The following is a 13479-nucleotide window of genomic DNA, read 5'->3' on the forward strand; positions in this document are numbered from 1 at the left end:
TATGTGACCATGTGCAAAAGAAAATACACAATTATTATTCAATAAATAGCACTAGTTAGATATATTGATACTTTTTCACCAAACCATGTTTATTAATTCTTACAATACATGACTTCCCGGTGTTATATTACCCTCCATGTCTTTGTAAAGAAGTGTGTTGTGTCTCCTGCTCAGAGAAATCTGAAAGGTAACACATTTGTACTGGGCCCAGTTGTAGTGGACTCACCCTGAACCATAGCAGCGTGAACATTCACCGTATTGGATTGGACCTAGAAAAGACACGGCAGGTGTACGGCCCTCTCTGCGAGCTGCAAGTTCAAATATTCCTCGTACATAAAACTCCAGCAGCGTTTTATGGTGACGGCCTCTCGGTGTGTGCTTGTGGCATTTATAAGAGCAGCTGATCCTGACTCAATTATTCCGCCTATTTTTAATACACTTCAAATTGTGCTTAGGAGGACATTCCCCCCCCACATTATGAAGATTAAAAAGTGTCTATAGATGTTTTGGTCAACGGGTAAAAGACTGCTCACAGAAACACTGTTTGATGTCCGTAAGGGACCGTCTCCGTCTCTGAGGGGACACTTAGCTGTTTGCTCTTCTTGCAGGTGAGGCCTGTTGGTGGACGATTCATCCCGCCTCTAAGCAAAGGTCAGAAGGTGAGAAGGTCAGGGTGGGAGACGACCTCATCCTCGTCAGCGTCTCCTCTGAGAGATACCTGGTAAGACTCCTCACACACTTTGCTGTTACACAATGGAACATTTAGACATTTGATTTGTGCTAATGTAGATCTCGCCCCCTGTCCTCAGCACTTGTCCTACGCCAGTGGAGATCTGATGGTGGATGCCTCCTTCATGCAGACTCTGTGGAACATGAATCCAATTACTTCTGGTTGTGAACTAGCTGAGGGTATGAACCTGCTACACACAGACACCAACGCTGTGCAGCCTATCGTGCATCTTGTACACAAGGCAAACATCCCTGTGTTCGCTCCAGAGGGACTTTTCTCTCCCACACACTCAGCTCCCTGCCTGAAACATAATAATAATAATAATAATCCTTATATTTATTATAGCGCTTTATCAAAGACTCTCAAAGCGCCTCCATTTGACTCCATTGTTGACTTTAGGAACATAGTGACATCACTATGCAACACCCACACTTCTATTGGCTACCACTCCAACACATTGTACGTGATAGGCTAAGGGGCGGGACAACTCTAAGCAGTTGACCAATCACAACAGAGCTGGCCAGCTCACCAATCAGAGCAGACTGGGCTCTGGTTTCAGACAGAGGGTGAACAGAGGTGCTGCAGCGTGAGGAAAATAAGGAGCCTTTTGAACATTAAAAGGTGGAGACATGTCACAGTAGAAGCAAACTAATATGAATCTGGAAATTAGCAAAATAGGCTCCCTTCCATGTTATTAATGAACTTGGGAAGTTTCATGGTGAAATGTATTATTTGAAAGTTGCAGGGTCTTCCTTTAGCGTAACATAAAGAGACCCTCACTGTGTGCGTTCCTGTTCCCAGGGTACCTGACAGGAGGTCATGTCCTCAGGCTGTTCCACGGTCACATGGACGAGTGTCTGGCCATCGCTACGCCAGAGGAAGGAGAAGAGAAGCGCAGGTGAGGAAGAGGGTGATAATGTGTTTAGTCAGCAGCCTCTCTTGTCAGTCTGACTCCTGATCATGTCCCTCTCCTGACCCTGATACAGGATGGCTCATTATGAGGGGGGGGCGGTGTGCAGCCAGGCTCGCTCCCTGTGGAGGTTGGAGCCTCTCAGAATCAGGTAAGCCTTCAATGCATTCACATGAGAAGTTAAGGTTTGTTCCACATACACTTGTCGACAGAATTGATCTCAAAGTGATAACTCTAATGTGTAGAGTATTATTATTATATATTATTATTATTTTATTTTCTATTTAACTAATTCAATATTAATAGAGACTGAATTTATACAGACAGGGTACAGGAAACAAAATCTTATGGTGAAATAAATGCAAACTTTATGAAGTATAGCTTTCAAAAAGAAAATAAAGTATAATAAAAAGAAAAGCAAATATGTATATTTATATATCTATTTATATTGTAATGTATAGGGCTGAAATACTAATACAATACCATCAAATGAAAAGAAAGTCATACAAGTAGATACAGTATACAGATCACAATATCAGAATCAGTGATTTTCAAAAGTGTGTGTAATCTGTTAGTAAAATAGTCCTAAACTTTGTTAAAGAGAAATAACACCTGAATAATATAGTTATAATATAGTATCATAAATATAAGCATTATTAGCATGTCTTCTTACTTAAACGTTTCCTTCCTCTTTTTTTGAATTTTGCCTTAATATTTTATATTTAATATAAAAAATAAAGGTAGGACATGTATATCGTAATATACTTGTTTCAATATTGTAGTACATTGTTCTCATATCTACTTTAACTTCTAATGTTTAAATAGATATTATTTTATTCAATTTAATTAAATCTTTTATTGGACATATTCTTTAACTTGTATCATTATTTTTATAATAATAATTTCTTTTTTCTTCCATTGGACATATTATTTAAAATAGTTTTATATAAATATTTGTATTCTATTTTCTCGTTTTAGACATTTTGCTTTAAAGGTCCCGTGTCATGCTTTTCTGGTTCTCACCCGTCCCTGTGTGCTATGAAGCTTTTTCTGCATGTAAACGGTCTGAGTCACACACCCTCAAAGTACAGCCTGTAGCGAGTAAAACTCTGACACAGAGAAGACCCCAGAACGCCTCGCTGGACATTTCTCTTTTTCCACTGTTTGCTTCCTGGGTACAGTGACGTGCCCATACCCAAATGGACCAATCCGTGGAGCTCCTCAGTCCTCACACACTCTCTCAGCGGCTAGTGGAGCCTCGCAGCGGCGAAACTGTGGCGCGCTTACACTGTAGGTGCGCCGCGTTTGGGGGTGCGGGTGCTAGTGGAGCCTCGCAGATGGGGGTGCTGCAGCCCCCTCAGCACCCCCCCCCCCTTCCCGCATCCATTCACGATGTCTCGCTGTCTCGCAGACCCCACGCAGCAAGCAGGAAATGAACCCAGCTCACACTGTCCGCTCCTCACAGCATCGAGGCGCGCACCGTCCAGCCAACACGGCACCCAGACCCCACGCTGCATTCTCATCTGTTGGTCATCACTGGTGTCATTTCCTGGTTGCTAACAAACGCCATTGTAACACATAATCACTGATGTTCAGCTGTAACGGTGGTGGACTCATCAGAACAGAGTGGGCGAACTGACCAATCAGAGCACAGTGGGCTCATAGGGGGGGGGGGCAGGAGCTCCAACAAGGCGTGTAGGACAGAGAGTGAATACACAGACTATACAGAGATGCTGTGATAAACCAATGTGAGTTTGGGACATTGAACAAAGTGAATCTATTCTAGTGGACCTCAACCATGGAACTATGATCAGTAGAAATGGCCGTGACATGGGACCTTTAACTTCTTATGTCTATATAAATACTTTGATATTTGCAGTTTCTTTCTTCTTATTCTTACTTATTTGTATTTAAATATTTGTATTCTATTTATATGTTTTATATGTTGTATATTTTATTCATTATTTTAATTTGAAGCTTTTCTAAAATGGAGCAACCATCACTAAACCCAATTCCCCCAGAGTAAGTCAAGTATTGTGATTGTGGTTGTGATGCAGCTGGAGCGGCAGCCACATGAAGTGGGGGCAGTCTTTCCGTATTCGCCACATCACCACAGGCCGGTACCTGTGTATGGACGAGGAGAAGGTTCTGGTGGTGGTCGACCCAGAGAAGGCCAACACCAAACTATCCGCCTTCTGCTTCAGAGTTTCAAAGGTCAGAACAAACATTCGGAGACTCTCAGGACTCTGGCCTTTGCTTTCTGTCCATCTCTTATTGATTTCGTGTCTCTGATTTCCCCCTGAGCAGGACAAGGTGGAGGTGGCTCAGAAGAGAGATGTGGAGGGGATGGGCATTCCTGAGATCAAGTACGGAGAGTCCATGTGCTTCGTCCAGCATGTGTCCACTGGCCTGTGGCTCACCTACGCCGCCCTGGATGCCAAAGCTGCTCGTCTGGGAATGATGAAGAGAAAGGTTAGGATTTTATCTTGGGAGCTAAATTAATAACTAAAGGATCGAAGATTCATAGGCTTCATTTTCATATGCACAATATCTACAGTGTAGTTGTTGGCAATACAAATCTAAAATCCCAGCCTCTGCACTTTGCAAGATCAAATATAATATCGACATAAAAAACGAAAAAAATTCCACAATAGTGCAAGAAAAAATATCGGAGTATGTTGTTCACTGCGTTCTAGGGTTAGGGTTAGAACATCCCAAAAAGGGGAAAAACATACATATTGTTGCCAAGGCTACCAACTTGTTACCATAAGAGTTGAATTGGATATTTATTTGTGTTTCAGAATGACATCATTGAAGCTCTGTGGAGTTCAATGATTTTTAAAAGTCATACAAAATGATAAGTAACATGTATAATACTGATAGTGGGCCCAAAACCAAAGCTCTAGAACGTTCCTAGTTTCTAAAGGAAAAGATAAACACCTTGTACTAATTCCATGTACTTTTTCTTTTAATGTTTAATTGAACTATTCATATTTTAGACTGCACTGTAACTTTTATCCATGTATTTTTCCTTTTAATGTTTATTTTATTAGCTTTTCTTTTTTAATGCTTAATGTCTTTCATTTTTTGTAAAGCACTTTGAATTGCCTTGCGTTGAAAAGTGCTATATAAATAAACTTGCCTTGCCTTGTCCAGCTGTTAAGTGGCAGCCACCAGAAACAGAGCTCATCCTAAAAGGACAGAGGGAACTTGGAGATACCACTCAAAGTATAACTGTGTTCCGGGTCTCCAGGTCATTCTGCACCAGGAGGGTCACATGGACGACGCCCTGACTGTGTCCCGCTCCCAAACTGAAGAGTCTCAGGCTGCTCGCATGATCTTCAGCACGATGGGCCTCTTCAGGCAGTTCAACAAGTAAGTGTGTACCTTTCAAATGTAAAGGAGTTGAAAGGGAGAGGATGCAGTGAGAACAGACACTGACATCTTTAATATACCATCATGTATGTGTTGTATGTTTGTAGCATTGTCATTTGACTTTCAAAATAAATATTGAAATCTGTTGCTGATTTCTTTTTCCAGGGGTTTGGACGCTCTAGGTGGGAAGAACAAGTCGCCAGGGGCCGTGTCTCTGCCTCTGGAGGGGGTCATCCTCTCTCTTCAGGATCTCATCTTCTACTTCTGCCCCCCCGAGGAGGAGCTGGAGCACGAGGAGAAGCAGACCAAACTTCGCTCCCTCCGCAACAGACAGAACCTCTTCCAAGAGGAGGTAATCTGCATGCGGCCTGCGAAGCTCCCTCAGACATTCCATATCTATTGATTTGTGCTGTCTGATTCTGGAACAGAACATGTATCGTATATGCAAAGAGGAACGTGCACTTTTGACACCATTGAGGACTGTTATGCCCTCATGCGCACACTTCTTCTTTCATCACATGCCCTTACCTGCTTCCACATTGCCACTTTGGGCGTTCGGTTAAAGTGCAGTTGCTATCAAATGGCGTACTGTCTTGCTAAAGAAAATGTTTTTAACATATAGAATGAACTGTTATTAAGTTATAACAGTTTTTCAGGCGATAAACTTGTCGATTTCGATTACCAATATGGGTTTACTTTATCCCAAAAACATATATTTAAACAATATTTTTATAATAACTCTCATTCCCTAACTTTACTGCAAGTCTAACAAAATGGTAAATAATAATTCCAGTTTGAATTACGAGAGCCACGAATTTGGTGATAGCTAGCGAGATAACTAACATTCGCTAGCTGTTGCGTAGCTAAGGTAAGCTAGCTAACTCGGTAGATAGACATAGCAAACGTTAGCTAGCTTTACTTACACATAGATATATAGATTGATTTTACCGGCAACCCTTTCTTTTAAACCCAAATACCAAGTCTTTACCCAAGTGGACAAGCTTAAACTCATTTGCTTTATCGGTACATTCTTTAGGTCCCAAGTGAAGGGTCTTTTCTAACCCCAACCTTTTTTATTAACCTCGATAATAACTCCAATTGTATCCCTTACCCTAAATCAACAATGCTGCCAACGACAACATCAGCTACAAAATACATATATAAACAAACATGCGTTCTGTTCCTTTTCTTAGGGGATGATCACCATCGTGCTGGAGTGCATCGACCGCCTCAACGTGTACAACACTGCTGCCCACTTTTCTGAGTTTGCCGGGGAGGAAGCTGCAGAGTCCTGGAAGGAGATCGTCAATCTCCTTTATGAGCTGCTGGGTAGGATAATTACAATATGTTTTAACAACAAAAGAAATGCTTTTTATGCTGAATGAAGTCAACTCATTGCCTCCACTGCACAGCTTCTCTGATCAGGGGGAACCGCTCTAACTGCGCCCTGTTCTGCGACAACCTGGACTGGCTGGTCAGCAAGTTGGACCGACTGGAGGCCTCTTCAGGTATCACTTCATTCGTTCACTGATACATCTCACAAATTACCATTTTACATTGTTAGACTAAACAAATTGGTAGGTCCTAACAACATTTTAGCACTTACCTTGTATTTAAGTCAATGTTTTTTTGTAGGAGTTGTTGGTTGGATGCCTGAAATAAGGTCTGTGGTGAACACCAGCTGAAGAGAATTTCAAGTTTTATTCGATGACGTAAAATATATAATAGCTTCCGTATGTCAACAAATGTTGCCGCCTTAAGCTTAGCGGTTGTGATGTTAGCTTTTTACTTCTGTCGAAGAACTTTTACAAAAGCGGTGTTAATATGTGGAGATTATCCTGCCGCGTGCGAGTATCATAAACCCGAGGTTACCAAAAAGCAATATTTAAAAATCCAATTAAAAAACCCATTTACTTTTGGGGGGGAGTCCTGGTGGAGCTAACTTCCAGGTCGGTCTCCACAGATATATCATCACTGCACCAGTCTATGTCTATGAGCAGGGGTGCACATCGCTTGGTTGCCATGGTTCTCAAAGGAGCATCTGTTGAGTCTTCCTGTTTCCAGTCTGTGGTCACTGAGCCCGTGCTTGTTAGGATCTGTCTTTCCGTCTCTGACAGCAGAGAGATATTCTGCCAGCTCATGCTCTCTGTTTAGAGCCAGGTAACATTCTAATCTGCTTTGCTTCTCGTCTCGTCTTCCCAATGTTGTAAATAGTTGTCTTTACATTGTGTTATAATGCGTTGACTGTGATTGGTGTTTGGAGAGCAGTGTTGGTGAGAGACGGGTCAGAGTGGCTCTGAGAGGGGGCAGCGAGCCTCAGCACCAGCTGACAGAGGGGACTCTTCTCTGGGGTCAGCTCTTGGCTTTGGACGGCTTGGAGTGGAGGGGGTCTCGGGGCTGGATCTAAGGTGGTTAAAGGATGTTAGTGCTCTCTCTTGAGGGGTAGTGATCAGTGGGTATCTGCCTGATTCTGCTCTGCAGGCATGTGCTGGTGTTTCTCTCTGAACACTCAGATGTATCTGCAGAACTCTGCATGCAAAGCCTCTTCTGGATGTTTGTCCCAGCGGGTAGAGCTCTGACGGAGTGGACCCCACACTTCACTACCATACAGCGCAACGGGCTGGATCACACATCAAAGAGTTTGAGCCAGATTTTAATTGGAATTTGGACATTATAAAATGTTCTCTTAATTGCATTTAGAGCTCTTGTGGCTTTTTCTTTGAGTGCATTCACTGCCATGTTGAAACGTCCTGATGCTGCTATGGTTAAACCGAGGTAGGTGTAACTCATGCTATGTTCCATGTAAACTGGTATTTGTTCTCCTGACATCTGGGGTGTTTTTGGAAAACTCTCTCTCTCTCTCTCTCTCTCTCTCTCTCTCTCTCTCTCTCTCAATGTTGGTGCGCAAATGCGTCTTTTTCAAATGATCCGGTGCTCCTTTCTTGGCGGGGGGTGCACATGCGCACCAGATATGTGCAGCCCTGTCTATGACCCCCTCTAATTTCAATACAACTATATCCTCCAAATATTTATTCATTTTTTGCTTTGATAGGAAGTGTTGTTATAAATAATTGTAATACATTGTATTTCTTTGGAACCATATTCTCATGAACACTGTCTTATATTACACCTACATTATGACTGTCTGCTGTTAAACATGCTGATAAGTCATCTTATTTCTCCTCTTTATGCATGTAGGTATTCTTGAGGTGCTGTATTGTGTGCTGATTGAAAGCCCTGAGGTTCTGAACATCATCCAGGAGAACCACATTAAATCCATCATCTCTCTCCTGGACAAGCATGGACGGAACCACAAGGTGTGTCTTCTCTCACTGCCAGCACATTTACAAACAAACAAATAGGCTCCAACTGCCTCCCTAACAACAACTGATGGCAGATGGTGAAAGTGACGGCACCCTGAAAGCGTATTTGGCTCATAAAAGACTTCTTGGTTTTGGATTGCTTTAGCCATTGGAAATTGCATAATTTAAACGTAGAGGTGATGGTAGTGTCTCGCCCCTGCCTTTAGGTCCTGGATGTCCTGCGCTCTCTTTGTGTGTGTAACGGTGTAGCTGTGAGGTCCAACCAGAACCTCATCACTGAGAACCTGCTCCCGGGGCGGGACCTGTTGCTGCAGACCAACATTGTAAACTATGTCACCAGGTACTAAATCTACCGTTATTTGTCTGGGTGTTTCCATTTTTTAAACTGTATTTTTAGAGTCAAAAAAGTCATGAACCTCCTCAAAAGTCTTAAATGTTGACTAATGTTGTCTTCCATGCTCAGTGTGAGGCCCAACATCTTCCTGGGTACGTGCGAGGGGTCCACGCAGTTTAAGAAATGGTACTTTGAGATGATGGTGGACTATGTGGACCAGTTTGTGACGGCGCAGGCCAGCCACCTGCGTGTGGGCTGGGCTATGACCGAGGGCTACAGCCCCTACCCTGGAGGAGGAGAGGCCTGGGGGGGCAACGGTGTGGGAGATGACCTCTACTCCTATGGCTATGATGGGCTGGACCTATGGTCAGGTAGGTTGATTCCACTAATTCACCTACAGGGGGTCCGCGGGGTCTTAAGTAGTATTAAGAGTTGATCAATCAATTTAGCGAAAATTAAGGCTATTAAAAAGTATTAAAGGGCATTTTCCAAGGTATTACATTTAGTAGCTTGTTTTCAATAAGTATCTAAATGGTCCAGAGAGGTTGTGTTCTACAGTCTGCCTGAATGTAGTCATGGCGTAGGTGTGTGGTGTGATTCTGTGGAGTTTATTTATGGCATCTCGTTGGGTTTGACGTCATCTGAACAGGACATCGCACGCTCACTGCTTGATAGCGCGAAGCTCCGTTTACGCCGGTTGTTAAACAACATCGTTATGGGGAAATGCAAGTCTGCGTCCAAATGGTTGGAAGATAAGGAGGAAGGACAATCCATACTGTATATATAATAATAATAATAATAATACATTTAAGTTCTATAGCGCTTTTCTTGAACCCAAAGATGCTTAAATATAAATATAAATATAAATAAATATAGTAAATGTGAGGTAAAGTGTGTCGCCAAGGTAACCGGTTAAAACTCAAAGTGGCGATGAGGTCTTAAAACGTATGGAAAGGGTCTTAAAAAAGGTCTTAAAAGGTCTTACATTTGACTTCAGGATTCCTGCATACACCCTGACCTAGGATTACTCTACTCCATATGCTGTGTTCTTCTTATATAACCTCCTCCCTCTCTGCTCTGATGCTCAGGTACCGTGGCCCGCCAGGTGGCCGCGCCCAACGCCCACTGCCTGTCTGCAGACGACGTAGTCAGCTGCTGTCTGGATCTGAGCGTGCCCAGTATCTCCTTCCGTATTAACGGCCACCCAGTTCAGGGCATGTTTGAGAACTTCAACGTGGACGGCCTCTTCTTCCCCGTCATCAGTTTCTCTGCTGGAGTCAAGTAAGAACAAATTAAAAAACAATGTGGTTTTATCAGGCTCGGGGGATTAATGGGCTGATCAACCAATATGAGGGTTGGTGGTTTGATCCCCGCCCCTGCAGCCAACTTGTCATAGTGTCTTTGGGCAAGATACTGAACCTGCTCATATTGAAGTGTGAGTAAGTGAAAAATAAGTGTCAGCTAAATAACATAATGTATATATCAAGTACAAATAATAATTAAACCAAATATGTATTGATGATTCATAACCCTTAAAATTATGTATGAAACACATATTAATCTAGATGGAAGCAGATTTCCAAACCCCCCTTTCTACAGTGTAGCCCTCACCCTGCCCTCCTATGATGAGAGGAGCAGGGTGGTGGGTCCTCCCTCCCCTTCAAAGCCTGATAGGGATGTGTGTGTACAAAACGCTGCAAACTGATATATGCTGGGTCCAGGCTCAAGGGCGTATGGCACTCTCAACTCTTTCCAGGACATGCCGGGCCCTGCCTGCCAGTAGCTTTGCCGATATCTGTGTTGATAGGTAATAGATTAAGAGCGGTGAATCATCTTAGATACAGGAAGCGCTCAAACGTTTGTGTGAGTTTATCTAATTTAGCAGTGATTCCATGTCAGCCACAGCTTGTCACAAAAAACCTGACTGATAGTGTGTTTAACGAACTTAAACTAGCTTTATTAAATGTCAGGTCTTTGGCAGGAAAACATTTTTAATCAATGATTTTATCACTGAGCACAATCTCGATTTTATGTTTTTAACAGAAACTTGGATTGAACAAAATAACAGTGCAGCTGTTCTTATCGAATCAACCCCTCCCAACTTTAGTTTTATGAGTCAGGAAAGAATGCAAAAGAAAGGGGGTGGAGTTGCTATTCTGTTCAATGATTCCCTTCAATGCAGGAAGACATCGTATGGAAACTTTGATTCTTTTGAATATGTGGCCCTTCAGCTGAAATGCTCCTCTCGAGCTCTGTTCCTAAATACCTATAGACCACCCAAATACTGTGCAAGCTTTTTGATGACTTTACTGAACTGCTGTCTATAGTGTGTATTGACTTTGACCGTCTAGTCATTGTTGGTGATTTTAACATCCATGTTGACAACCCCCAGGACAGAGGGGCTAAAGAACTGTTTTGTGTTCTTGATAGCTATGGACTGACTCAGCATGTGACGGAGCCCACGCACAATAAGGGGCACACTCTGGACTTAATTATCTCAAAGGGTCTGCATATCTCTAAGGTTGTGGTGACTGATGTTGCACTCTCTGACCATTCCTGTGTTTTCTTTGAGAGCTCTATTTCTGTTCACACAAATGTTTTCAAAAAGAGTTAACCACAAAGCGATATTTAACTGAAAATACTAGGGAAATGTTTACTCAGAATCTTTCTTCCACACTTGCCCCAGCTAACATCTCAGTAAATGAGCTAGTCGATCATTTTAATTCAAAATTAAAAATGTTATAGATGCCATTGCTCCAATTAGGGTAAAGGAAGTGTCTGGCAAGAAAATATCTTCATGGAGAAAGGCCATGACCGTGAGAACAGAAAAAAGAGAATGTCTTTGAAATCTATAAAGAGAGACTTGGCCTTTATAATTTGGAATTGAAAAACGCACGACAATCGTTCTTCTCTGACATCATTACCAAAAACAAAAACAACGCACGTGCCTTGTTTGCTACCGCCGACAGACTAACTAACCCCCCAGTGTCAGTAGCCTCTGAATTTCTATCCACCAGGGCGTGCAATGATTTTGTCTCCTTCTTCACTGACAAAATTCAGAAAATCAGACAAGCAGTCAGTGCCTCTGCATCAGGAACAGCACATGTGTTGTCCCTATGTCCACCTAATATCAATTCAGACATCATGACACAATTCCATCAGATTAATGATAAAAACCTAGAGGACATTATACAACTTCTGAAGTCCTCCTCCTGCTGCCTTGATATTATTCCAACAGGATTTTTCAAAGATGTTTTTCGTTGCATGGCCTCAGAACTACTTCATATAGTAAACAAGTCTCTTCACTCAGGTGTTTTTCCACAGGCCCTGAAAACTGCAGTCATTAAACCGCTCTTAAAAAAGAATAATCTAGATGCTTCAGTAATGAACAATTACAGGCCCATATCAAACCTGTTATTTCTAGGTAAAATCATTGAAAAAGTTGTTTTTCAACAGTTGAGTAATTGCTTGCATTTAAATAACTGTTTTGATGTGTCAGGCTTTCGTCCAAACCACAGCACTGAGACTGCTCTTGTAAAGGTCTTCAATGACATCCACTTAAACACAGACAGTGGCAGAACTTCGGTGTTAGTATTATTAGATCTCAGTGCTGCGTTTGACACTGTTGACCACAGCATATTACTAGACCGACTAGAAAACTGGGTGGGACTTTCGGAAACAGTTCTAAATTGGTTTGAATCCTGCTTAAAGGACAGAAACAACTTTGTTTCTATAGGTAAATACACATCTGAGTTGACACATTTGACATGTGGGGTTCCTCAAGGCTCCATCTTGGGGCCTCTTCTCTTTAACATCTACATGCTACCACTGGCTCAGATAATGAAGAACAACAAAATAAGTTACCATAGCTATGCAGATGACACACAAATGTACGTAACAATTTCACCAGGAGACTGTGCTCCAATTCAAACACTGAGTAAGTGCATTGAACAAATCAATGACTGGATGTGTCAGAACTTTCTCCAATTAAACAAAGATAAAACTGAGGTAATGGTTTTTGGAGCCAAGGCAGAACGTATAAAAGTTAGCGCTGAGCTTCAGTCTGCAATGTTCAAAACAACAGATAAAGCCAGAAATCTAGGTGTAGTCATGGACTCTGACCTGAGTTTCAACAGTCCCATTAAAACAGTTACTAAATCAGCCTACTATCACCTAAAGAATATATCTAGGATTAAAAGACTAATGTCACAGCAGGATCTGGAGAAACTTGTCCATGCTTTTATCTTCAGTAGACTCGACTACTGCAATGGTGTCTTCACAGGTCTCACTAAAAAATCTATTAGAAAGCTGCAGCTGATTCAGAACGCCGCTGCTCGAGTCCTCACTAACACTAAGAAAGTGGATCACATCACTCCTGTTCTGAAGTCTTTACACTGGCTTCCTGTGTGTCAAAGAATATATTTCAAAATACTGCTGCTGGTTTATAAAGCTTTGAATGGTTTAGGCCCAAAATACATTTCTGACCTCCTGCTAAATTATGAACCATCCAGATTTCTCAGGTCTTCAGGGACTGGTCAGCTTCCTGTCCCCAGAGTCAGAACTAAACATGGAGAAGCAGCGTTCAGTTATTATGCTCCAAATATCTGGAACAAACTCCCAGAAACCTGCAGGTCCGCTGCAACTCTGACTACTTTTAAATCCAGGCTGAAGACTCTTCTTTTTGTCGCTGCTTTTAATTGAACTATTCATATCTTAGACTGCACTGTAACTTTTATCCATGTATTTTTTCTTTTATTGTTTATTTTATTAGCTTTTCTTTTTAATGACTGATATTAAATGCCATTTT

General features: G+C 42.1%; 1 protein-coding gene across 3 annotated transcripts in view; it reads left to right on the forward strand.

The window, feature by feature from the left end:
* ryr1b (ryanodine receptor 1b (skeletal)) overlaps positions 1-13479 on the forward strand; it is a 144993-nt gene that overhangs the window by 46252 nt on the left and 85262 nt on the right. For all 3 annotated transcript variants that reach the window (XM_034097591.2, XM_034097593.1, XM_034097592.2), the window contains 14 exons: positions 609-721; positions 810-909; positions 1532-1628; positions 1717-1791; positions 3698-3854; positions 3948-4112; positions 4894-5015; positions 5181-5367; positions 6209-6344; positions 6428-6523; positions 8214-8332; positions 8545-8678; positions 8802-9043; positions 9761-9953. In XM_034097591.2, the coding sequence (XP_033953482.1) occupies positions 609-721; positions 810-909; positions 1532-1628; positions 1717-1791; positions 3698-3854; positions 3948-4112; positions 4894-5015; positions 5181-5367; positions 6209-6344; positions 6428-6523; positions 8214-8332; positions 8545-8678; positions 8802-9043; positions 9761-9953 (1936 nt within the window). The remainder of the gene's footprint in view (positions 1-608; positions 722-809; positions 910-1531; positions 1629-1716; positions 1792-3697; positions 3855-3947; positions 4113-4893; positions 5016-5180; positions 5368-6208; positions 6345-6427; positions 6524-8213; positions 8333-8544; positions 8679-8801; positions 9044-9760; positions 9954-13479) is intronic.

The sequence above is a fragment of the Pseudochaenichthys georgianus genome, chromosome 13 (genome assembly GCF_902827115.2).
Source record: "Pseudochaenichthys georgianus chromosome 13, fPseGeo1.2, whole genome shotgun sequence".
In the NCBI taxonomy this organism is placed as follows: Eukaryota; Metazoa; Chordata; class Actinopteri; order Perciformes; family Channichthyidae; genus Pseudochaenichthys; species Pseudochaenichthys georgianus.